Raw genomic sequence first — 26,423 nt, forward strand, 5'->3', positions numbered from 1 at the left:
GGCACTGGGATTTTAACGGGCGCAGAAGACATGTGGAGTAGGGACCATGCAGCTTTGGGGTGCTGCCTTGCCACTTGGCTTAGGAAACAGGAGAGACCTTGTTGGGAAGAAAAGGGGTGAAAAGACTTGCTAGTGGGCCATGAGATTTTGCCACATGGTTTTGGTTTCACTGGAGATCACTGCTGCCAGACAGCTGATGGTGCTGGGAAGTAATTGAGGCTGGCCAGCCCAGTGCGGGTTAGTGGAAAGAACTGAGGAGCTGCCATAGCCATGATGTTCTATTTTTTTTCCCCCCTGGGATATGGTATCCTATACTGGACAGAGGGGGAAGGAAGGACTGTGTGTTTTTGGTATTGTAAGGGACTTTGGACTCTCAATGAAGACATTAATTCATTACTCTTAAGCTTGTGTAAGTTTTGAGTAAATAATTATTTTTCACCAATACCTGATGTTACAAACTATAATTCCCTGACGGTGAGCAAGGCGAAGTTACTACAGGGGGACACCCGGGGAAAGGGTGGGGTCCATTGGTAAGAGTATTTTGGGGTCCCCACACCGATCCCCTCTGTAACAATACTGCATGGTAGAATTTTATGTGGAATCTAAGAAAAAAAATGAAAGTCACAGAAATGGCCTAGAATAGTGGTGGTCGCCTGGGGGTTGGAAGAATGGGGGAAATGGGGAGAGACTGGTTGAATGATACAACCCTGCAGTTACAAGATGCTTAAGGTTGAGGATCTAATGTATAAGCATGGTGACTATAGTTGACATTTGCTGAGGGAGTAGATCCTTTTTTGTAACTTTAAAAAAATGTTCACAATGTGAGGTGATATATGTATTGAATTATTACATTGTGGGGATCCTTTCACAATGTACTTCTATAGATATTTCCAGTCATCACATACACTTTAAATGTATTACCATCTTATTTGTCAATAATACCTCAGGAATGCTGGAAAAAAGTTGTTGAGCCCTGATTGCTGCAGCTCAGTGGCTTGGGTAGTGCTTGCAGACCAACCTTGTTCAACCTCCAGTTGGAGCAGGAGGCTGGGTGACTGTCCAGGCCCACAGATTGCTGTTTCTCTCACACTCCTCCCTTTCTCCCTTCCTTCCCCTCTGTCTAAAAATAAACAATATTGTGTTAAACTGTTGATTTTCTTACTGTTGTGGGCCAGGATCCTCTATATCCACACAGACGTTTAGAATAATCATAACTCATTTCAACCACCTTGTGTAAAAGTAAAATACCTTATTTATGATGTCAAAAGCAGGATGGATGTAAATGATGATATGTTCGAAGGTGCACTAAAGAAAGAAACATTTTTAACATTTGTTCTAGGGTTTTCTAAGTTACGCTGCTTCCTTCATTTGCTAGAAAAGTAATTTCAAAAATATGCATTTAGCGCTGAAAGGAAAATGCGAAACTTTTGGTATTTGTTTCTTGGGTTGGTGAATGGTTCCGTTTCCTTTTTTTTGTGACCTCCCCATTTCGTAATGAATAACTCACACAAGATAAACTATCACAGACGTCGAAAAATTCAGGCCCAAGTAGCCTAAAGAAAGCAACAGCATCAAAACGACTTTGCGGTGGTCTGTTGGTCTTTTTGTCGTTTACAGCCACATATACTTTTCAATCACGCTGCGTGATCCTTAAAAAAAATTTTTTTAAAGGATGGGGAGGAAAGAAGGAAAAGTAAAGAGGGGAGGGGAGGTTTCGTGCTAATAGTGTCACGACTGAACAGAACCATTATATATATATATATATATTTTTTTTTTTTTTTTGAAAGTGGCAACCCAGAGTAAGCGCTACCTTTTCACGAATTCTGGGAAGTGTAGTCCGGAAGCTTTGGGTGGTCGGAGCTACTTCCGCTGTGGGAGGGAGGGGCTCTAGCGGTTGTTCCGGTCGGGGATTCTTAGCGAGTCCCGCAGTGATGGACAACCTCAGCGTTTTCCTGCAGGAGAGCGGGGTTCCTGAGTGTTTAATATCGTCTAGAAAGTGAGTGAGTGCAGATCCACCGCTCTGTTTCTAGCTTGCCTCGGCTTGAGACCCGTAGGTGCGGTCTCGCTGTCTGGGAGGAGAAAGGGCGGAAGGCATCTTTGGGTTTGGTCGGCTAGTGGCGTTGGGGATGGGAGGGGTCGCGGTTCTAGGTTTGAGGGTCTGTCTGTGCTAGGGTTCCCTTGGGTTCTCACGCCTGCCGGCTTCTAGTGATATAATCTTTTCTATGCTTTTAGGATTTAATTTATTTGTTTTTAGAGAGGAAGGGCGGGAGAAAGAGAGGGAGAGAAACAACCGTCTGTGGTTGCCTCTGGAGCGCCGCCTTACTGGAGACCTGGCCGGCAACCCAGGCGTGTGTTCTGATTGGGAAGGAGACACCCTTTGATTTGCAGGGCAGCACTCAATCCACTGAGCTACACCAGCCGGGGCACATATATTATGTTTGTACAGTTATCTAATTTAACTGTTTCTCCTCTCCAGAGTGAGGTTAGTTGTACTGTAACTAGACAGGTGGGCCAGAGTGTGCCTGCAGCTGGTTAGCAGTGTGTGGTTCTCTTTTATCGTGGGGCTGGGGTTTTTTTTTTTCATGATTTTTATTTATTTATTTTCAGAAAGAGGGGAAGGGAGAAAGAGAGGGAGAGAAACATCAGTGTGCCGAGAGAAACATGGATCCTTTAGGGGACCCTGACCTGCAGCCCAGGCATATACCCTGATTGGGGATCAAACCTGCAACCTGTTGATTTAGACGATGCCCAACCCCTGAGACAGACTGACCAGGCACAGGAGGGGTCTCTTTTCAGAATTCACATAGAGCAGCTGTGTGTGCCAGGGCCTGTGTCTCATGTCCTCTCTGTCCTTTGCCACTCCTGTTTCTACAGGACACTTGGACTTCCTCAGAAGGAGCAGGAGAAAATGACCAAGTTCCAGGTGAGTGTAGTTTTGACTTCTATCTATTTTTTAGTTATTTATTCTGTTACAGTTGTCCCAATTACTTTTTCTGATTTTTCCCTGTTGAAATCTGTTCTCAAAGATTAGACACATCGTTTTTCTCTTCTGTGAAGATAAAAAACAGGTGTTTATGTGACTGTGAGTAGCTTTTGTAGTGGTTCTACTTTTGTTTTTGTCTTTAGTTTTATTTTTAGTTTTGGTTATTTTTATTTTATCATCTTCATTTCACAAGTGCTCGGGGAGAAATTCCAAGGTATCAGAAAAGTTTTAAAAGCTACATTATTGTACCACTAAGTCAGCTGTTTTCCCCATATTATATTTTATGTACTTACAACCACAGTATATGTTGCCTTTTCAATCTTTTTTTCACTTAGTATTATCAGTTGATTTTTTTTGTGATTCGCCATTCTTTTATGTACTTTGCTATGCAAATTGCTTGCCCACTCCAAAGAAGGAACCAAGAGCAGTGGCTGTGAAACACAAGGGTTCATTAGGATTTGAAGTACCCACCTGGCGGGCCGGTGAAATTACCTTAGCCCAGGCTTTCCCAGCTCAGGGGTAAATACAGTACAAAAAAGAAAGCAGACCGGGTATGCAGGGTGCTTGCTTGCAAGCTGTGTGAGACCAAAGCACTGGCTGTTTTCTCTGTGCTTATTTATACTGTGGGTCCACATCCGAAAATAATACCTTGGCCAAAAAGCTGGTCAGGCTCCTGAGATCTCACAGTTCACTCACAGATGACCTTCACTGTGTTCCACAGGGTGGGAAGTGGGGTTGGAGCTTGGGGAGGGGCCCCTGTTTGCAGAACCACACATTGTCTCAGAAGGGGTTCTATTTTGTGTGTACCTTTCAGCACCTACAAAAAGGCATCTACACCTCTGTGCCTGTGAATAAATTTTGTTTTTATTCCTCAAACTTTTGCATTGGCTTTTAAAAATTAAATATAATTTACTAATTAAAATTACAGAGCTGAGGTGAAAAGTCAGTGCTAGAGGTGTACCCTGTATTAAAAGTTAAATGATTGCAATAGCCCACCACCCAAAACTAGAAATAGAACATTTCTATTACCCCTCAAAGTTCTCTCCTGTGCCTTTCAAGTCAGTTTCCTCCTCCTGGGAGGCATCTTCTGTTCTGTTCTGTCATCACTTGATTGGTTGGCTTGTTTTGAAATAAAATGTAAGTAACGAGTCTGTAGAGTATATAATCTTGTACCTGTCTTCTCTCACTCAGCACAGTGTTTTCAAGGTGGGTCTACATTGTGTGTATCAATCTGTTATCCCTTTTTATTGTTGAGTTATATTAGATTTTATGAATATATGACAGCTATCTTATGAAGGATAGACAAAATTATCCTTTTGAAGATTAAGGTTGTTTTACAGCTTTTGACTGTTACACATCAAAGTCCTGTGAGTAGCATCTTGTACACGTCTTCTTGTGCATGTGTATTTTCATGCCACTTGGGTTTACATCTGGAAGTGAAATGACTGACCTTGTAGGGTAGATAAATGTATACAGCTGTCCAAATGGGTGGCACCATTTTACCACCCCCACAGCATCTGAGAGTTTCAGTTGCTCCACATCTTTCACTGTTTAATGTAGATCTTTTTTATTTCGTCAGTTCTAAGGAAACAACATCTCATTGTGATTATAATTTGTATTTCCCTGATAAAAATGATGTTGAATACTTTTTCATGTGGATTTTCACCATCTCTATATCCTTTGTGAGGTTTGTTGAAGTCACTTGCCCATTTTAAACATGGGCTTGTAGCCCTGGCTGGTGTAGCTCAGTGGATTAAGTGCAGGCCTGTGGACTGGTGTTGCTAGTTCTGTTCCCAGTCAGGGCACATGCCTGGGTTGCAGGCCAGGTCCCTTGGTCCCTGGTTAGGGGCATGTGAGAGACAAGCACACATTGATGTTTTTCTCATTCTTTTTCTACCTGCCTCTCTCTAAAAATAAAATCTTTTTTTTTAATATATTTTATTGATTATGCTATTACAATTGTCCCATTTCCCCCTTCACTCCCCTCCACCCTGTACCCCCTCTACCACCCACGTTCCCCCACTTTAGTTCATGTCTATGTGTCATACTTGTGAGTTCTTTAGCTTCTACATTTCCCGTACTATTCTTGCCCTCCCCCTATCTATTTTCAACCTACATTCTATGCTACTTATTCTCTATACCTTTTCCCCCCTCTCCTCCTCCCTCCCACCCCCCTACTGCTAGCCCTCCATGTGCCCTCCATTTCTGTGGTTCTGTTCCTGTTCTAGTTGTTTACTTAGTTTCTTTTGGTTTCGATTTAGGTGTGGTTGTTAATAATTGTGAGTTTGCTGTTTAAAAACAAGAAAATAAATTTTCAGAATAGCCCCAGTCTATCAGGAACAGGAGACCGCAGAGAGGAACAGTGCAGGAACCGTCAGATGATTCAGATGTTTGTTACCTGATAAGGACGTTTTCTTAATGTTGTAATACATACATAACATGAAATTTACCACTTTAATCGTTTTTAAGTGTACCATTCAGTGTGTTTAAGTGCATTCACAATGTATGAATTGTCACCACATGTCCAGAGCACTTTTCTCGTTCCTGAACTGATCCTCTATACCCATTACCCAGTAACTTTTATTCCCCCTGTCCCTAGTGTCTGGCAGCCACCATTTTACTTTCTGTCCCTATGTACTTGACTATTCTAGGTACCTCATATAAGTGGAATTATATACCTAATCCTTTTGTGACTAGCTCATCTCATTCAGCATAATGTCTTCAAGTTCATCCATATGATAGAGAGAGGGGAAGGAAGGGGGAATGAGAGAGGGAAACATCAATGTGCAAGAGAAATGTTAGTGTGTGGTTGCCCCTTGCATGCCCCCAACCAGGGACCAAGCTGGCAACGCAGGCATGCACCCTGACCAAACATCGAACCAGCCACCTTTATGTTCACAGGCCGGCATTCAAACCACTGAGCTACACCAGGCAGGACATTTTTTAATTTTCTTTTAATTCTCACCTGAGCCCATGTTTTTATTAATCTTAGAGAAGGAAAGGGACGAAGGGAAGAGGAGACAGAGAGAAACACTGAGTGTTTCATGTTGCCTCCTGTCTGCACCTTGGCAGGGGATCGAACCCACAACCTGTTGGTGTATGGAAGGACACTCCAAGCAGCCGAGCTACCCAGCAAGGGCATCTGAGAAGGATTTTAAAGCAGCTATTATAAAAGTATTTGAGCAAGCACTCAGAGACATGAAATGAAAACCAGAAAATCTTAGGAAAGCAATATAAAATATAAAGTAGAACCAAATGGATATTTTAAAATTGAAAAATATAGTAGATGAAATATAAAAAAGTAAAACAATGGACTCAAGAGCAGAATGAAGGGAAAGAGGAAAGGCCTTGATAGACTAATAGATATTATTTAATATGAATAAAAGAGGAAAATAGACTGAGAAAAAGTAATCGGAACCTCAGGGATCCATGGGAGTATAAAAAGGTCTAATATTCCTGTTATCTGGGTCCAAGAAGGAGAGGAGGGAGAGGGTGGGACTGAAGAGGTTCTTGAAGAAATGTGGTGGAAAATATCCGTAACTTGGAAGAGAAATAAACCTACACATTCATGACACTAAGTAACTCCGGTTAGGGGAATCCAATGCTATCACTCCAAGACATTGTACAGTTAAACTTTTGAAAACTAACAAGAAAGACAAAAACCTTGGTGCAGTAAGAGAAAAACAATTCATATGACATTGAATTTCTTATCAGAAAGAAGTAAAGTATTTTCCAACTGCTGAATCAAAAGCACTTAGAATGTCCTTTGGGAATAAAGGGGAAATCGGGGCATTTATAGATGAAGGAAATCAAGTGTACTTGTCACTAGTTGACTTGTGCTAAAAGAATAGCTAAAGGAATGAAGCAAACATTACATTTTCTAATGTATTCTTTAGATATTTTTAATTCTTTTAGAGAGAGGAGAAAGGACAGAAAGAGGAGAGAAACATCGATATGTGAGAGAGATGTTAATCTCCTGCAAAGAAGACAGTTATAAGTGTGGTAAGGTAAAGTCACTTAAAGAGAAGTAAGATTTCTACTTTTCATTGGAACTGGTAACATAACAACAATATACTGTTAAGTTATGTGTAAGTACTGCAATAATTATGGCAACCACTAAAATTATACAAAGATATCCTCTAAGACATTATAGATAAATCAAAATGCAATTTTAGAAATGATCGAGTAACACACAATAAAATAGGGGGAAAGAAATTAAAAAAAATAAAATGGCAGACTCAAGTCCTAACATAAGTAATTCATTAATTGTAAATGGCCTAATATGCCCATTGAAATACAGGGATTTAAATTGTGATTAAAAAAATATGACCCAACTGGCCCTGGCCAGTGTGGCTTGGTTGGAGCATTGTCCTACACCGAAAGGTTGCAGATTTGATTCATGGTCAGGTCACATTATCGTGTTGTCAGTTCAGTCCCAAGTCAGATGGTGTACAGGAGGCAACGGATTGATGTTTTCTCTCTTGTGTTGACGTTCCCTTTCTCCCTGCCCCTTCCTCCCTCTCTCTCTCATCAAAACAGTGGATAAAGTATCCTCAATGAAGACACAAATAAAGGGACCTAACAATACGTTATAATAAACTCACTTTAAATGTATGATACAAGCAAGTTATAAATAAAAGGAGGGGAAAAGATGTATCATGCAAACATGAGAAGAAAGTAGAAGTGACTAAATATGCAAATGTAATCCTGCCCTTACCATACCAATCACATTGAGAACAGCTGACACTCAGCCAGGACCTCCTGTGTGCCCGGTGTACAGACTCTGAGGCAGCGCTGTGCAGCAGAACTTCTGCCGTGATGGACATGTTCTGTATTGTGCTGTGTAACATGGTAGCCACAGGCCACATGTGACTCTGGAGCATTTGAAATGTTCTGCAGCAACCATGGGAGAGAATTGGTAATTTTATGTAATTTTAATCTTATATTTCCATAGCCACATGTGAGTACTGGCTTCTGAGTTGGACAGGAAGTTATAGGAACTTTATGTCTATTCATTCACTGGTATGTATAAGAGTTTCCTGTGATGAGCAGCATTGCAGAGATGAGGTAGATGAAGGGGTTTTTTTTTTGTCTAAGATCATGCATCTTGCAGGGGGAGCACAGCTTTGGGATTTGAACCAAAGGATTCTTTCAGGGAAATCTGTACACCTTGTCTCTTTGAATGCTGTCATCCAGTAGTGTTGCAGATAGGTGGCATGTGCCTTGAAAACACAGAGGACCAATGTCATAGCTCCTGTGGAGAGATGACGCATTGTTTTGTCAAATTTTAACAAGGTGACAGTACCCAGGTTCACGGAATGCATGAGTGAGAAAGGAAGGATAAACACTACCAGACCCTGTTGGGAGTAAAGTGAATTAAGAATTCTGGAACAAATTGGTACTATTAGTCAGCACACAGACTGTATATCACCCATGGTTCAAGAGGTGCGGTTCTGGGGTGCTTACTGTAAGAATACCCACAAATGACACCAATTGAAGTTAATAGGAATTATTCTTCAATTGCACATATTTTCATGGGACTCGGGAAATTAATGTATGAAATTGATGTGCTGGATTGAGAACAGGAGGAACATACATAGGGGAGACTGAAGCCCCTCAGCATCCAGAGTAACTTCCCGCCCATCCCCCCTGCCCACTCAGTGCTGCCCTCATCCCAGCAGAGGCTGGTTGTGACATTGAGATTGCCTGTGTTTGGTGTTGTAGGAGACTGTGATGTTCAAGGACGTGGCTGTGGTCTTCACAGAGGAGGAGCTGGCACTGCTGGACCCTTCCCAAAGGATGCTGTACCAAGATGTGACCCTGGAGAACCTCAGGAACCTGATCTCTGTGGGTGAGGACAGGTGCCCCCTCAACCTGAATGTCATCTCACAAGAGTATTTTATTTTTGGAAATTGTTTTATTGATTGTGCTCTTTCAGCTGTCCCGATTTGTCTGCCATTCTTCCCTCCATTAAGCACCACCAGTCTCTCAGGCTATGCCATACCATTGTTTACATCTGTGGGCCATGTGTAAAGGCTCTTTAGCTACTCCTCTCCTATACTGTACTTTGCATCTCATGGCTGTTCTTGAACTACCTATTTGGACCCCACACTGGGGGCCTGCCCACATCCCAGGGATTTTGCCCCAGACCTGGAATGGAAGTAGCAACCCCCTGATTTTGAGGCTGGCACTGAATCCACTGAACCATACCCCCCAGGGCTACTTAATTTGTTTTTTAGATTCAATTATTCATTGATAATGTATTTTTTGCCTTTTAATTGTTCATAGTTTTGATCTTTTTCTTAAATCCCCTTAACATTTCCTGTAAGAGTGGCTTGGCGATGATGAACTCCTTTTATTCTTCTCAGGAAAGGTCTTTATCTTCTCCTCACTTCTCATTGACGTCTTTGTGGGTAGAGCAGTCTTTGCTGTAGTTCTTTGCTTTTCATGACTCTGAATATTTCTTGCCAATCCCAGGTAGCCTCCAAAGTTTCTTTTGAGAAACCAGCAGAAAGTCTTATGGGAACTCTCCTGGAGGCAGGTTAACTGCTTTTCTCTTGCTGCTTTTAAGATTCTTTGTTTATCTTTAATGTTTGGTATTTTAATACAGGATATTCTTGGAGGGGCCTCTTCATTTCCATTTTGTTTAGCACTGTCTATGTTTCCTGGTCTTGCATGTCTATTTTCCTCACCAACTTAGGGAAGTTTACTTCCCTTTTGTCCCCCAGTAGTTTTGAAGTTTCTGGTGTTTCTCTTGTCTTTCTGGCACCCATATGATGGAAATGTTGGAATGCTTGAAGTGGTCCTGGAGGCTCCTTACGCTATCCTCATTTTTTTGGATTCCTTTCTCATCTAGTCTGATTGCTTGTTTTGCTTCCTTATGTACCAAATCATTGACTTGATCCTCAGCTTCATGTACTCTATTGTTGTTACCCTGTAAATTGTTCTGTGTTTCAATTACTGTATGATCAGTCTGTCTGGATCTTTTTTTATGCTGTTGAGGTCCTCAGTAAGTTTCTTGAGCATCCTTTTAACCCGCGTTTTCAACTCTGCCTCTGCTAGATTGCTTATCTCTATTTTGTTTAGTTGTTTTTGTGGGGTTTTGACCTGTTCATTCATTTGGGCCATGTTTCTTTGTCTCCTGATTTTGGCAGCCTCCCTGTTTGTTTCTGTGCATTAGGTAGACCTGCTGTGCTTCCGTATCCTAGTGTTATGCCCTATGCAGTAGGTGTCCTTTAGGGTCCAGTAGCACAGTCCCCCTTATTACCTCAGGTAGCTACTTGAGATACACCCTTCATGAGGGCTGAGGACACCCTTTTCTTGTAGTTGAGCTTTGGTTGTTGTTGAGGGTCAGTGGTAGGGATTTACCCAGGCCAGTCCTGGGCAAGGTATGGCTGTGACCACTGACCACTAATGTCTGCACTTGTGGAGTACCAGCTGTGTAGAGGCGGAGTGTTGGTGCTTCCACATGGGCTATAGCTGTGCATTGGTTGTGCTGGCCCTGGGTTTTCCTAGGTGATGTATGCCAAGATCAGTCCACACCTGTGTTTTTCCTCCAGCCTCCCTGCCTGAACTGTGGAACAGACTGAGGTGGCTACTACTTGTGTTGGACTTGGAGACCCCCAGGCAAAGCCAAGCTGTGAATTTAGACTGGCTGCTGCTGGTGCTGTGCCTGGGGCTCTTAGCAAAAGGGATTGGGGCTAGGGGCTCACTGAAGATAGCAGTTGCATGTTTTAAAGGATTTAGGAAGTTCTGAAGGATGAGCCAAGAGGAGCCATTCACATGAAAGTCTTACTGTTAACAGTTGTAAGTAAGTTGGGAGGGAGAGAGGCTCTGGGGATCTCCAGGGCGGGGCAAACAGTGTTAGTCAGGTTGATGGAGTCTATGATATGGCACCTGCCTGCTGCCTCTGTGGCTCTCCCCAGCATTCTGTCAGGGGAAAAGCGGTGGCCCAGCTCTTGCCTTTATGCCAGACACTTCCATTCATCCCTGTATTCCTGTGGTGCCTTTGAGTCTGCTACCCCACTGGTAGATCTCAGAGGGAGTTGATAGAGTAAGGTCATGTGTGAGTTCTTTAAGAGGAGCTGATTGGGGATCCAGCAGTTTTTCTACTAACTCAATCCCTGGTGGGTTGTGCAGCTGGAAGTTGCGGGGTGTTATTTTCCTGGCAGAGGAACCCTGGGTTGGGGCGCCTAGAGTGGGAGTGGCACTCCTTACTCCCAAGATTGCCATAAATCATTTCGTCCCTCCCATGTTTATGTGGGAGGAGTCCTTTTCATGTCTCCACCCCTTCTAGCACTCTGGATGGATGTTGTTTCTTTCATTTGTGGTTGTCAGACTTGCCTTCAACTGGATTTCTGATGGTTCTGAGTAATGTTTGTTTTATGATTTAGTTGTAACTTTGTAAGAGGTTGCAAGAGGAGGTGAGGTGTGCTTCGCTATGTTGCCATCTTGACTGTAGATCCCAGGAGTATTTTCGTTTGAAATGTTTAAGAGTTTTGGACTCTTGAAATATGTCTCCAAACCTGGAGATGTACATTTTCTAATTGCTGTTGGATGTGTTGTCTTTTTGTATTTTGGTTTTTGGAAATTGCAATTGCAATATCTTGGTGTCACAATGGGTTGGTAAGTTACATCATTATTGTATGGAATAAAATACAGTACATTTCCTTGTAAGAATGGCATTCATGCAACCAAAATGGTGATTAAATCCGTAAAGGATGCTCATTTGATCCCATGTTGTATTCATAACAGCAGGTTGCAGTCGGAGTTTGGAGAAATAATTCCTTAGAGCACTTGACGGTTATAGTCAATTAATTTAAAAAGTTTTTAAATGTATCCAACAATTATTTTTCATAGGATAGCAGTTTTTCAAATTGGATAGGAGACCCTTGGGGAGAGAGGAGAAGCTCTAGATAACAGAGTCAGACCCCAAGGAGGTGGGTGTTCAGTTGAGAAGCAGGCAGCTCCAAGTCCTCCCAGGGCACAGGCCAGGTGCTGTCCTTCTTTCTGCCACTAGGGTGGCCGCCCTGGCCCAAGCCTCCAGCTTTCCTGACTCCACTTCCTCACAACAGCTTCTCACTGCCTCCTCCTTGTGCGTGTGTCTTCCTGTGGTCTGTTCTCCAACAGCAGGCAGGTCAGGTCACTTCTCTGTTTGTCCTTGCAGGCCGTCCCATCCCACTCATACAGTCCAACATCCTCCTTGTGGCCCCCAGGGTCGTGCCTGATCTGGCCCCCCATGCCCTGTCTGGTTGGATTTCCTGTCCTCAGTATTCCCATGACACTGTGTTGCTGCTCCCTGTGTTTCTGACCTACATACTGTGCGTCTACCTCATGTCCTCTTGCTTGCTTGTTCATGTTCTGTCCATGAGCCTTCCTGGTTCCCACCTCTGCCCTGTCTGCTCCGATGTCAGCTCATCACAGATGCCTGCTCTGACCAGTCCGCTTAAAAACTCAAGCCCCTTCCTCTGCCTTGTTTTCTGACTCATTGTCAATTGCCAGCTGATGTAGTAATGGATTCTATTTTGTTTACTTGTTTATGGCCTCTCTCCCCATTACTGTGTAAGGTTTGGAGAGCCAGGGTTGTAACTGTTTTCTTTATTGCTGGTTTCAGGTGCCTCTGAGAGCCTTAATGCATAGAGTATGTTCATTTACCTCATGTTTGATGAAAGAGGGAATTAATTAATAGATGGATGGATGGACGAACAGATGTTCCGATGGTCTGATGGATTGGTGTCCCATTTCATTGGTAGGGAGAATGCTCCCTCACAGCTTATGCTAACCAGTGGTCTCTGTGTTGCCATTGTGAGCCCTGCTGCATCCATTTGCCCGTCACATCCTCCCTGAGAGCCTCTTTTCTCCACCTTTCCCTCATTGTCCCTTTATTCACTCCCTCTGTCCTACATTTATCTCTACTGTGTACATCCCTCAGGTAAACCCAGTCTGAAATATACTCATTATAGTCGTCCCTATAGGGTATGAGTACCAAAAATCAAGAAGTGTATCAGACCGAAACCCCATCAAAATCTAGATGAGGGTCTGCCTGTTGTGAATAGTGGGGTAAAGTGTTCTCTGTCCTTGTGTCATTTCTGTTCTGGTGTCTTCATGCTGCAGGAATGTTCTGTGCAAAACCTTCATGAAAGCTGGATGCCAGCTCCATTTCATTCACTTCCTTTTTTCTGTATATACTTGGCGTTCCTTGACAATTATGAACCCAGTTCCAACTGGTGTCTGTTTTTTCTTACCAGAAGCCTTCCAAGTGCCCTGTTTTTTTTTTTTTTTAAATCCTCACCCGAGGACATTTTTTCATTGTTTTTAGAGTGCAAAACATCAGTGACAGAGAGAAGCATCAGTCAGTGGCCTCCCATGCATACCCGGGGCATGAATTGAGGATTGAACCCTCAACCTTGGTATGTGTTCTGACTGGGAATCAATCCCACACACAACCTGTGAGTTTCAGGATGTCCATCCAACCAACTGAGCAACCAAGCCTGAGTATGTGGGGTGTTTTTGATGTTGTTTTTGTTTAAGGAAAGGAAATTTTGTTGTTGTTTTGCTGCTATTTATTTATTGGTTGACTTGAGAAGGAGAGAGACATTAAGACATTGACTTTTTGTTCCTTCTGTATGAATTTATTGGTTGATTCTTATATGTGCTCTCAGTGGGGATTGAACCCTCAGCCTTCATTTTGGAACAACAGTGTACCTACTGAATTCCCTGTCAGGGCTGTTCTGTGTTTTTTAATAAGTTCTTTATTTTGTAATTGAGTGCCACCTTGTTATTGAAATATACACACAAAACTGCAGTACACCTTCATGAATTTTCAGGTTGTAAAACAACTTTATATTTCAGTTCCTTACTGAGGTAACATTTACAGACACACATCTCAAGCATGCCCTTTGAAGACTCGTGACTAATGGATACACCTCTGTAACTTACACCCCTTGGAAAACTGAAGGAATCTTATACCGTATGTACCTACATGTCCCTTCTTAAAAGTTCTTTTGGCAACATCTGAACAGCCCCAGATTTTGTTTTTTCCCTCTCGATCTCTTTGCCTGCCCCACTTGTCATGAATATCCTTGCAGCCTTGTTACCCTGCACAGATACTCACACTATAGGATTTCTTCTCTGTCCAGGAGTCCTATAAACAACTGATCAAGAGAACGGTGCTAGGTGGGTCTCACTGTCTTCACTCCTCCTGGAGCCAGCCCAGAACTGGAGGAAAAAGCCATTGTCTCTGAAGAATTATTTGAGAACATTGGTAGGCATCTGATGAACATCTGCCCTAATTATAATTTCTATGGTACTTTCAGCAGCTATCTCTACCTGTGTAACAATCTACTCTTAAACTTAGCAGCTTACAAAAACAAGCATATATTTATACTTCTTTCAGTCAGAAATCTGGAGGCAGCTTCGCTGGGTGATTGTGGATCAGGATCTCATGAAGTTAATGTCAAGGAGTCCACGAGAGCTTCATGTCTTTGCAGACTTAATGGCACTGAAGTATTGGCTTCCAGGATGGACTCATTCACATGGGTTTTGGCAGAAGGCCTCAGTTCCTTTTCAGTGGGCCTGTCCTGTGGGCATCCTGGCTGTCCTCAAAGCATGCCATGGCATTGAGTTTCTTCATCCAAGAGACTGGAAGGAGAAACCACAATATCTTTTGACTCAAGGTTGGAAGTGATATACTCTCACTTTTGCAGATTTTTACAAACCTCCAAAGAGGATATGTTTATTGATTTTTAGGGAGAGAAAAAGAAACATCACTGTGTTGCCTCCAGTATGTGCCCTGAGTGGAGATCGAACCCACAGCCTCTTGGTGTGTGGGATGATGCCGCAACCAACTGAGCCACGCAGCAAGAGCACTTTGCCCTGTTCTCTTAGCTTACCAGGGTAATCTTGATACATTGCAGGAAGGCGTTTGATACCATATGGACATCAGCAGGCAGGATCATAGGACACTGTTCTGTATGCTGGTTACCATGACATAGTTTTATATGTAGAAATGCATATTAGTGTGCAAAACCTGGAATATGTTGTTAGTCACTGATCTTCATTGGAACATGCAGCCAAATTAAATGACAGCAATTATCATGGAACATTTTACTCCCATAAGATGTGTGAGTCAGGAGTATGAGTTTTCTAGTTTGTTCTACTTAGAACGTTCACCATTTTGCTGAAAACATCACCTGCTCTGTAATCATGTATTTCTACTTTTCACCGGTTACATAAGTCTTGGTATAGTTCCAAATGAGTCACCTTAACACTGAGTGGACAGGAGCCTACTCATCACCTCTTTGTTTCCTTACTCATGAGAAAGCCTATGGTGAAAGCCAAGCTGATTGAGTAAGGTCTCCCTGTGCAGTTGACCTGTGAGATATTTCTTATGTCTGAGAAGACATTTATTCATCCTATTGTCATGTTTGTATTCTCCTTATCTTTCCAGGACATTGGAATCAAAATGAGATAGAGACTGCTCACGAAGTTGCTTTAAGGTACCTTTTTCATGAAGACCTTGTGTGCTGGCAAATATGGAACCAACTGCTGAGAAAGTTAACTAGAAATCAAGACTTGGTAATAAACCAGGGAAGCAAGGTTTTGGATTTGCTGAAACAGGGTGATTCCACCTGTCAGTTGTGTGCAGGAGAATCTACTCAGGTTTCAGAAGGAGAGATAAATGTAATAAAGCCTCAAGAGGAAGTTCAAAATTTCAGTACTATAACAAAAGAAGAGTTTCCCATGAGGACCAACCACAATTGCCAGAAGAAAGTGTATTTCAGACAGTCACAGAATGATCCGAGTAGGTGGCAGGAGGGTGACGACAGATGTAAAGTGTTAGAGTGTGAGCAGTGTGACAGGAGAAGGACCTCTGGTCTCCACAGTGATGATGAGGAAGTGAGGAAAAGGGAGACGGCTTATAGCCACAAGAATTGTCTGAAAGACTTTGGGAAGGAGTCATTGCAGTATAGTGTAATCCACTCAGAAGAGCACACCTCTACTGAAAATGCAAAAGGCATCAACTTTAGCCCCAGTGTTGAATTTCATCAACAATTGCACCTGGGAGCAGAAACTCATATACATTGTGAGTTTGGGGAGAGTAACAGTTACAGCTTGGAGCTTTGCACTGCTCAAAGTGTTCACACAGAAGAGAAATGCAAATGGAGTGATGGGTGTGGTCAGGACGTGTGTCAGAGTTCATATCAGAAAACCGATCAGCAAGTCCACATGGGAGAGAAAACCTACAAGTGTGTTGAGTGTGGGAAGGGCTTCAGTGGGAGTTCACAACTTCAAGTTCACCAGCGACTGCACACCGGAGAGAAACCCTACAAATGTGCTGTGTGTAGGAAGAGTTTTAGTCAGAGGTCCAGTCTTGAATCTCATGAGCGACTCCACAGTGGAAAGAAAATCTACAAGTGTACTGAGTGTGGGGAGATGTTCAGTCAGAATTCAAAACTTCAAGTTCATCAACGTGTCCACACTGGGGAGAAACCCTACAAATGTGCTGTGTGTGGTAGGAGATTCGCTCGGAGTTCATATCTGCAAGTTCATCAGCGAGTGCACACTGGAGAGAAACCCTACAAATGTCCTGTGTGTGGGAAGAGCTTCAGTCGCAGCTCAAACCTTCAAGTTCATAAGCGAAATCACACTGGAGAGAAACCCTACAAATGTCCTGTGTGTGGGAAGAGCTTCAGTGAGAGATCATATGTGCAAGTTCATCAGCGAGTTCACACTGGAGAGAAACCCTTCAAATGTGGTGTTTGTGGGAAGAACTTCAGTCGGAGTTCATATCTGCAAGTTCATCAGCGAGTGCACACTGGAGAGAAGCCCTTCAGTTGTGCTGTGTGTGGGAAGAGCTTCAGTGAGAGTTCAAAACTTCAAGTTCATCAGCGAGTTCACACTGGAGAGAAACCCTACAAATGTACTCTGTGTGGGAAAAGCTTCAGTCAGAGGGCTGGACTTCAACTCCATCAGCGGGTCCATACTGCAGAGAAACCCTACAAATGTACTGTGTGTGGTAAGAGCTTCACTCACAAATGCGGGCTTCACATTCATCAGCGAATCCACACGGGAGAAAAACCCTATAATTGTGATTTGTGTGGGATGAGATTCATTCGTATGTCCTATCTTCAAGCTCATCGGCGAGTGCACACTGGAGAGAAACCCTACAAATGTACTCTGTGTGGGAAAAGCTTCAGTCAGAGGTCTGGACTTCAACTTCATCAGCAACTCCATACTGCAGAGAAACCCTACAAATGTACTGTGTGTGGTAAGAGCTTCACTCAGAATTTCGGGTTTCAAATTCATCAGCGAATCCACACGGGAGAAAAACCCTATAATTGTGATTTGTGTGGGATGAGATTCATTCGTATGTCCTATCTTCAAACTCATCAGCGGGTCCACACTGGAGAGAAACCCTACAGATGTGCTGTGTGTGGGAAGACCTTCAGTCGGAGTTCAGATCTTAAAGTTCATCAGCGAGTCCACACTGGAGAGAAACCTTACAGATGTGCTCTGTGTGGGAAGAGCTTCAGTCGGAGTTCAGATCTTAAAGTTCATCAGCGAGTTCACACTGGAGAGAAACCCTACAAATGTGCCCTGTGTGGGAAGACCTTCAGTCATACCTCTAGTCTCCGAGGTCATCAGCGCGTCCACACTTGAGAGAAACTACAAATGGGCTGTGTGTGGTAAGAGCTTCAGTTGGATCTTAGCTCTTCAAGCTCATCAGGAGTTCCCCATATTGAAAAACCATATAAATATAGCAAATCTGGAGCAAGGTTCAACCACATTTCAAGTCTTGAAGCAGATTGTAGAGTCCATACTGCGTAGCACTGTACAAACATTTTGGTTGTGGTAAGGGCTTTAGTAAGACTTCTACGTCTTCACCTTTATCAGAGAGTATATGATACTGGTAAGCTCATCACACCTGATAGGTGTGTGATAAAAGTGTTCCCCAGAGCTTAGACTTCTACGTTTCATGAGGAAATCCACACAGCTGAGTGTCTATAAAATGTGTGTGTAAAAAATTCATCATGACTTCCGGCCAAGGTTGAGGTGTAGGTGGACACACTGTGCCTCCTCATATAACCAAAATTAAGGACAACAAGAATTTAGAAACAGAAAAACAACCAGAAAAGACAGAAAATTGAACTGTACCAAAGTCCCAACAACCATTTATTTAGACCAATAAGAGGGGTGGAGTCAGTGGCCAGGCAAAAGGGCTTGCAGCAGGAAAAAGCGATGCCTGGCATATCTGGGCCCACAGGGTGCAGGGAGCGGCTAGCAGACCCTGATGGCAGATCCCAGGTGCAGGCTCAGGGAGGCAACTAGCAGACCCAGTGAGGGACAGAAGTCAGCTGGCTGCGCACAGTGACACACTGGGGTACAGGCAAACCAGGTGAAAAGGGCAGCAAGATAGACCACGCAAACCAGAGCCCAAGCTCCAGGAAATAAAGCCTAAAAGCACTGATTGAAAACAGTTGTGGAGGTTGAGGTGCTGGGAGAGACTGCACCCTCACAGGAGAGTTCATTTAGAGACCCACAGGGTCCTAGAACGTACAGAATCCCACCCATCTGGGAACCAGCTCCGGAAGGGCCCAGTGTGCTAGTGGGAAGCGGCAGAAGGGAGTGAAATTGGACATGGAGTGGAGCAAGCGCCATTGTTCCCTCCTGATCCCACCCCCACATACAGCATCACAACCCAGCAACTGGGTTGCTCCATCAGGTGAACACCTAAGGCTCCACCCCTCAGTAGGTAACAGGCACGACCAGACCTCAACCCCCCGAAAAAATGGCTCAAATGGAGATAATATCAAAGCGCAAGAGCCAATACTTTTAAGCTGCCAAGAGATAGCCAGCCTATCAGATGCACAGTTCAAAGCACTGGTGATCAGGATGCTCAGAGAGTTGGTTGACTTTGGTCGCAAATTAGATGAAAAAATGAAGGGTACATTAAGTGAAAGGAAGAAAAATGCACAAGGAACCAATAGTGATGGAAAGAAAACTGGGACTCACATCAATGGAGTGGAACAGAAGGAAGAAAAACACATACAATCAGAATAGAATGAAGAAATAAGAATTCAAACAAATGAGGAGGGGCTTCAGAACTTCCACTACATCTTGAAACCTTCCAACATCTGAATTAGGGGTACCAGAAGGAGAAGAGGAAGAGCAATGGGTCGAAAACTTATTTGAACAAATAATAAAGGAGAACTTCCCCAATCTGGCAAATGAAATAGACTTCCAGGAAGTCCAGGAAGCTCAGAGAGTCCCAATGAAGTTAGACCCAAGAAGGAACACACCAAGGCACATCGTAATTACATTGGCCAAAATTAAAATGGAGAGAATTCTAAAAGCAGCAGGAGATAAGGGGACAGTCACCTACAAAGCACTTTCTATCAGACTGTCAGCTTATTTCTGAAAAGAGACTTTACAGGCAAGAAGGGGCTGGAAAGAAGTATTCCAAGTCATGAAAAGCAAGGACCTACATCCAAGATGGCTCTACCCAGCAAAGCATTGATTTAGAATGGAAGGGCAGATAGAGTGCTTCTCAGATAAGGTCAAGTTAAAGCAGTTCATCATCACTAAGCCCTTATTTTATGAAATGTTAAAGGGACTTATCTAAGAAAAGAAGATAAAAGATATAAACAGTGAAAAGGCAGAAAACTCAGTTATTAACAACCACACCTAAACAAAAGCAAACTAAACAAACAACTAGAACAGGAACTGAACCACAGAAATCGAGATCACATGGAGAGATAGCAACAGGGGAGTGGAAGGAGGAGAGAGGGGGAGAAGGTACAGAGAATAAGTAGCATAGGTGGTAGGGAGAAAATAGACAGGGGGAGGGCAAGAATGGTATGGGAATTGGAGAAGCTAAAGAACTTATGTCATATGGACATGAACTAAAGGGGAAATGTTGGAATAAGCGAGTGTGTAGGGTAGAGGGGAGTAAAGGGGGAAAATGGGACAACTGTAATAGAATACTCAATAAAATATATTTTTTAAAAATTCTTCATGAGGTTAGTTTTGTACAGTCATCTGTATTCAATGGGAAAAAACTTCCTTCTTGCAGGAATGTGGACAGTGTCCCGGCTCACTTCAAAATGTGACCGTTCTTCAGAGAATGCACAACAGAAAAACCCTATCAGAGCCATAGTGTAAGTTTGTATGAACCTTCCTGCTCTCTAAAGTCTGCACAGGAAAGAGGCTTAAAGTAAACACCAGTGGACCTTAGAAAAGGTTGATTCACAGATTTGACAAAATCTACAAGCTTGAGAATGTCACTGCCATGGAAGCAGGAGGTTTATTCACTGCTAAATGACCATGGCATCAGACCACTACCTAAGCAGTAATAGTTGCCTGGGAATGTCTCGCTTTATGGACAGGAAGAGCTGTGAAAAATAGGGTGCCTATATGAAAATTCCCATCAGTCCAACCTCAATTAGCAATAGTAAATTGTAGTAGCAAAATGATTTTTTGTAAGATCCTTTAAAAGTTAATTCAGGGAGCGCTGGCTGGTGTGGCTCTGGATTGAGTGCTGGGACATGCCTAAAGGGTCGCCACTTCAATTCCCTGTCTCAGACACTACCCTTGCTTGTGGGCAAAATCTCCATTAGGGGTCGTGTGAGAGACAACCACTCATGGATATTTGTGTGCCTCTCATTCTCCCTCCCTTCCCCTCTAAAAAGTGAATGAATAAAATCTGTAGGGAAAATAAAGCTTTTATTTCATTTTTATTGAGGTGAAGGGAGGGAGAAAGAGAGGGAGAGAAACATTGATTACTTTTATCCATCACGTGCCCCAAAAAGGGACCAAATAACTGGCCATCTTTCCATCTGTGGACGGTACCCATCCAATTGAGCCCCATCTGCCAGGCCATGGAAGGGGACTTTCATAAATGTGGTTTTGTGTTTTGTTGCTTTTCACCTGGATGCATGATGAGAAATTGATGCAAATGTTTATATGCTCACCACTTCCAAAACGCTGGAGGGATCCCCAACAGGGAAAGCTGTAATGGAGAGTGTCAGGGCCACAGCTCCACGGGTTTCTGCTCCCCATACCCAAAGCACTTAAACTCTGAGATTCAGGAAGAGGAGAAGGATATACAGCTGATGATTTTTGCTGATTCTGTGGGGGCAAAGGGAGGCAACATGAATAGAGAGGACATGTAGAAATGGAGATACGCTTTTGGAGATTTTCTTTTCAAGATTTTATCTTTAGACAGTGGGAAGGAGGGAGAAAGAGAGTGAGAGAAACATCAGTATGTTGTTGCCTCCCATGCACGCCCTGGTGGGGACCTGGCCCACAACCCACACTTGTGCCCTGAATGGGAATTGAAGAGGCGGCCTCTTGGTTTACAGGCCAATGCTCAGTCCACTGAGCCCCGCCAGCCAGGGCCTCTTTTGGAGTTTTCAAAAGCAGTTTTTAGTTGCTAGTTAACTCTTGGAAAAGTCAGTGCCTGGCCTTGAGCCCTCTGTGTATGAGTAGCATGTTTTCCCTTAAAACTTTTTTCATTTCTCAGTTACAGTAGACATGCAATATTATATCAGTTTTAAGTGTACAGCATAGTGATAAGACATGTTATCCCCTGGTAAGTCCTGTGCCCACCGGCACCCTGCATAGTAACTGCAATATTACTAACTATATTCCCTGTGCTGCACTTTACCTCCAGGTAACTGCTTTGTAACTTTGGAACAGGAACATAGCTGTCTGGCAGGTTATGGCTCTTTTTGAATTTCCAGCATCACAGACTCAAGTTGCCTGAACCTGTCTTTAGGCTGACCCCAGATTCTGCCTCAGCTATTTCCGTCCCCACTCATGCTGTGCTGAATTGCAGTGGAGTGGGATTGTCCCCTTGAAGAAGGGGGGGCTCAGACTATGTGAGTGTCAGAGATTTAAGGCATCCCACTGGGGGACACTAAACTGTTACAAAATGTCATGATGCTCCTACTTCTGTGTGCATATTTGTAGGAAATGGAAACATGTTACCAAGGAATTATGTACACCCTCATGTTCACTGCAGAATTGTTCACTGGAGCCAACAAATGAAAACAACCTCAGGCTCTACCGTGGATCAAGATGTGCATATATACAATGCGACAGTATTCAGACACAAGAAAGAAGGAAATTCAGCCATTTGGAACAACAGGCTAAGGGCCTTATATTAAGTGACATAAGGCAGAGACAAATACCATATGATACCTGTATGTGGAATTTTTTAAAAAGGGCCTAAAAGCAGAGTAATAGTGGTTACCAAACAGTGGGGAAATGGGAGAGACATTTAAGGGCACAAATTTGGGGTAAGTCAGTCCTGAAGACCTACTGCATGGTATAGTGATTATATACTACCAAACTTGAGAAGCATTTAGTTTCCTTAGAGTCTAGACCTTAAACATTGCAATGCATGAAGAAACTTTGAGATGAGACAGCAATGCTAGCTAAGTGTATGATGATAATCACGTTGTAAGTAATGTATGAAATCAATAACTGTACCCCTTGAACCAAATGTCCTATGTCAAATAAACCATGCAAGATTGTCAAATATGCAAGATTAGTGGAAAAATAACCCATCGTGGATGCAACTGGGTTCTGTGGGTTCCCTGGGAGCACCCCAAAATGGGCTTATTGTCTGATGGCATCATCTCAATCTGAGCTGGTGGACACTGTGTAAACACAGACACAGGTCACATTTCTAACTTGGGAGCACTGTTGGTGGGATCAAAACACACTTGAACTTTCATGAGGGAAGACTTCATTCAAAAGGACGTGTGTTAGGGAGGATGCTCCCATTTCAGAATTTGCAAGTGCCTCTGATTGAACCAGAAAGCGGTTTTCTTCATAAGGCAGGACAAGAATGGCTAGCAGGCAATGTGTGGGAGAGAAGACAGGGAGGGGGAGGTGGCCAAGCAGGGCTTCAGCAGGAAATGTCTGCTGTCTGCAGTGTCATGCCAGGAATGTCCTGCAGGTGCCTGAGAACAGTAGGTAAGGTCAGAGGCCCAGAAGTTCTCAGAAAGTGAAACTGCTGCTGCCCACGTCCTCTGTCCTGGGAACCTCTATTTTTATCTGGACCACACCTTCCATGTCCAGTAGTGGGTTTGTTCATTCTTCCCTTCATTGTGCATTCTGCCCTTCATGGGTTTCAGGGACATGCCATACGGAGACAAGAATTCACTTCTCAGGCAACACAGAAGTTTAATGTATAAAACATCCCTGGGGAATGATTGAAGGTAATGTTTTTCCAAACTGTGGAGTCATGGCTCTGCCCAAACACCCATACATTTTAGGTGAATCATAAATTCACAAATACAAGGAATTGAAACCCTAAAAGCTAATGGAGCAAGAAAAAAATATGTAGGGAGATTATAATAGACTTTGAGATGAAAAATTGGTACACAGTGGTTAGGAAAGCTCTCAGTGCTATATTTTTCTGATAAAAGATGGTTTAGTCATCTTAAAATTTACTGAGCCTGGGAGGTGGGGCCGATGTTGCCATGGTGAGGCAGGAGCCAGCACAGGAAGAACTTGGACTGCAGTGCTGTTACAGGCCAGCATCTAGCATCCTCGTTGCCAGGAAACGCATTTTACCACTTAAGTAGAAAAAATAAACCAAGGCAGGGAGAAGGAAGGAGACAGTTTTCACAGGGTAACTCCGCAGGCTTGAGCCTGGTCTGTTAATATTGTCATCTGCTGCAACATCACAAGAAACACTACCTTAGTAAGAAAGAAGGGAGGTCTTTGGAATTCTGTGCAGCGTTTCCACTCTGGGAAAGAAAGCCCTGAAACTGCTTTCCTCCCAGGGCCTGGAATTCGGGAGAGGGGTTCCAATGCCCAAGAAGAAGCCCATAAAATAACTGGTTTATTTTCTACTTCTGGTCACTATCTGTTTTACAACGGATTTTCTGATACTTAGGGAAAGAGCCCATAAATGAACTTTGGAAGTTCCCCAGTTTTAATTAACTGCATTCTGTCTCGTATCTGTTTTATAAAAGGTGAACAAATGGAGTTTGGGGGAAGAGAAGGATTCGAGCTAACAGAGCCCCACACATGCCTAGGTTTGGGTAGTCACATTTCTCCAGGAAAGGTGGTGGCACATTTACTCATTAATCAATATGTAACTTATTTTTCTGCTACCCACCAACTGTGTGAGTCCCCAGAACAAGGGACGCTGTCTCTTTCTGTGGTGCGCGGGGTGCTCTTGGGTCTGTGGCCACTGGGCCTTTTGCCACGCATCTTCAGGCGGCCCAGGGCCTTCCCACCCTGGTCTTCAGCTGCTCTTACCTTTGCTGCCCTGGTTCGTCCTGAAACATTGCCTCACCGCCCCCCCCCAAGTCCTCTTTTCTTCCATGGGAGTGGATCACTAATAAAGTGATTACACACTAATGGATTTAATGATCTGCAATTCTTTACATGTGTTAGGAAGCAGTGCAAGGTCTGTACTGTCAAAAATGGTTCTGGCGGTTCCTCCACCCCTATCCTCCAAGTTATCGTCATTGCTTGCCCCTGGCTGTCCTGGGGCTGGCTCTGCTTCATTTCATCCTCAGCTCTGGCTAGAGCCCTGTATCCTCCACTGATCCAGATATAATTGTAATGTGATTATAATCAAAGAAGCCTGGACGTCCAGGGAAAACCTGCCTCCATTGTTGCTCCACTTTTCCTTGAAACATCATAACAGGTACATAAAAGATAATTTACATTCCCCCACCCCACCCCGTTTTTTTTTTTTTGAAGAACATCCTCAGTTCAGGGCATGCTTATTGATGGGGAGCGGAGGGAGAGCAGAAGAGAAACCGCTGTGAGAGAGAAGCAGCAACTGGTTGCCTATTCATGTCCCAAATGGGTCAAACCTGCAATCTAGGCTTGTACCCTGATCAGGAAACTGGCCTGGGGTGATAATGTCCTTTTTTAACGGACTGATCAGTGTCTCTCATTGTGTTTCCTGTTGCTCCCTCTCACTTTCTCCCTCCTTCCTTCCCTTGTTGTGTTTTTGAAATTTACCGCATTGTTTCTATACCAGTTAGTGATTTTTTTCTTTATTCCCACTACTTTGCAGTACCATTTTGAAAGAAAATTAGTAATCTATATGTAATCAGAGGTGTGTCTTGTCTCTCAATCCATTTTGGTCTATTTTTCAGTACTTTCACCAGTACCACAGGGCTTTAGTTACCACAACTTTGCAATGAATCTTGGTATTTTGTAGAGGTTGTCTTCTTGTCCTGTCCTCTTTTAGGGTGTCTTGGAAGATTCCAGGAGGCACTACCAGAACCACACATGTAGTATTTCTAAAGACATGAGTAAAACTGAGCCTCTAGTTGGTTTACAAAAACATGTATAAGTATTTGTGACAACATGAATGCAACAGGAGGGCATTTAGTTAAGTGAGCCAGATAGACAAAGACAAATACTGGTACAGGATACAGCCAGGGTCCCCCCAAATAGGCATTTGTAGTGGGGTCCAAAACACAGGGTGTCCAGGGAATTTTTTATATATATATATATATATATATATATATATATATATATATATATAATAATTTTTGTTATATAGATACAAAATTTATTCATTTTAGGATATCCTCACAGCCACAAATCTGAACTAGGCATTGTGACACATGGAGTAGTGCCAGTGAACTGTTTTGCATGGGAGCACTTTTGCAACTAATCTCAGGCATAGACATTTAACATATGTGTAACAATTTATTTCATGGGTATGTTAAATAGCTGTAAGCTTGCTTTCAGGCAGGGAAATGGGAGTGACTTCAACCTATGACTTAACAGGGAGGCAACTCCCCCTGGTTACAGTGCCTGTGTGAGAACGTGGAGATGATTGGCTGCATGGCAGGGGGTCACGCCTGCCTAGACTTACTAGGGCAGCTCAGAAACTCTGGAAATTTTCAGGAATTCTGGTGGCCATAGCTGATTGTGGGAGGAGTGGGAAATGGGGCTGCAGAGGAAGGTTGGCACTGGGATTTTAATGGGTGCAGAAGACATGTGGAGTAGGGACCATGCAGCTTTGGGGTGCTGCCTTTTGCCACTTGGCTTAGGAAGCAGGAGAGACCTTGTTGGGAAGAAAAGGGGTGAAAAGACTTGCTAGTGGGCCATGAGATTTTGCCATATGGTTTTGGTTTCACTGGAGATCACTGCTGCCAGACAGCTGATGGTGCTGGGAAGTAATTGAGGCTGGCCAGCCCAGTGCGGGTTAGTGGAAAGAACTGAGGAGCTGCCATAGCCATGATGTTCTATTTTTTTCCCTGAGATATGGTATCCCATATTCAGCAGAGGGGGAAGGAAGTACTGTGTGTGTTTGTGGGTGTTCTATGGGACTTTGGAATTTCAGTGAAGACATTAATTCATTACTCTTAAGCTTGTGTAAGTTTTGAGTAAATAATTCCTTTCTCTTTCACCAATCCCTGACGTTGCAAACTATAATTCTCTGGCGGTA

The 26,423-nt window shown here is 43.3% G+C and overlaps 1 protein-coding gene across 1 annotated transcript; it reads left to right on the forward strand.

The window, feature by feature from the left end:
- Positions 1-1,883: 1,883 nt before the first annotated feature.
- Positions 1,884-18,707, forward strand: LOC123822930 (zinc finger protein 431-like). Its single transcript, XM_045845100.1, has 4 exons — positions 1,884-1,996; positions 2,875-2,923; positions 8,708-8,834; positions 15,432-18,707. Exons 1-4 carry the CDS (start codon positions 1,932-1,934, stop codon positions 17,642-17,644), a joined length of 2,454 nt encoding a protein of 817 aa, XP_045701056.1. The 5' UTR covers positions 1,884-1,931; the 3' UTR covers positions 17,645-18,707.
- The last annotated feature ends 7,716 nt before the right edge of the window (positions 18,708-26,423 follow it).

This window comes from Phyllostomus hastatus, unplaced genomic scaffold (genome assembly GCF_019186645.2).
Source record: "Phyllostomus hastatus isolate PE091 unplaced genomic scaffold, TTU_PhHast_1.1 phas_contig_468, whole genome shotgun sequence".
Taxonomy (NCBI): domain Eukaryota; kingdom Metazoa; phylum Chordata; class Mammalia; order Chiroptera; family Phyllostomidae; genus Phyllostomus; species Phyllostomus hastatus.

Bases quoted from the DNA above. Each gene is read 5' to 3' on its own strand.
- LOC123822930 (XM_045845100.1), top strand. From the start codon at position 1,932: ATGGACAACCTCAGCGTTTTCCTGCAGGAGAGCGGGGTTCCTGAGTGT. The intron at 1,997-2,874 runs GTGAGTGAGTGC...CTGTTTCTACAG, and splicing joins TGTTTAATATCGTCTAGAAA to GACACTTGGACTTCCTCAGA. The intron at 2,924-8,707 runs GTGAGTGTAGTT...TTGGTGTTGTAG, and splicing joins AGAAAATGACCAAGTTCCAG to GAGACTGTGATGTTCAAGGA.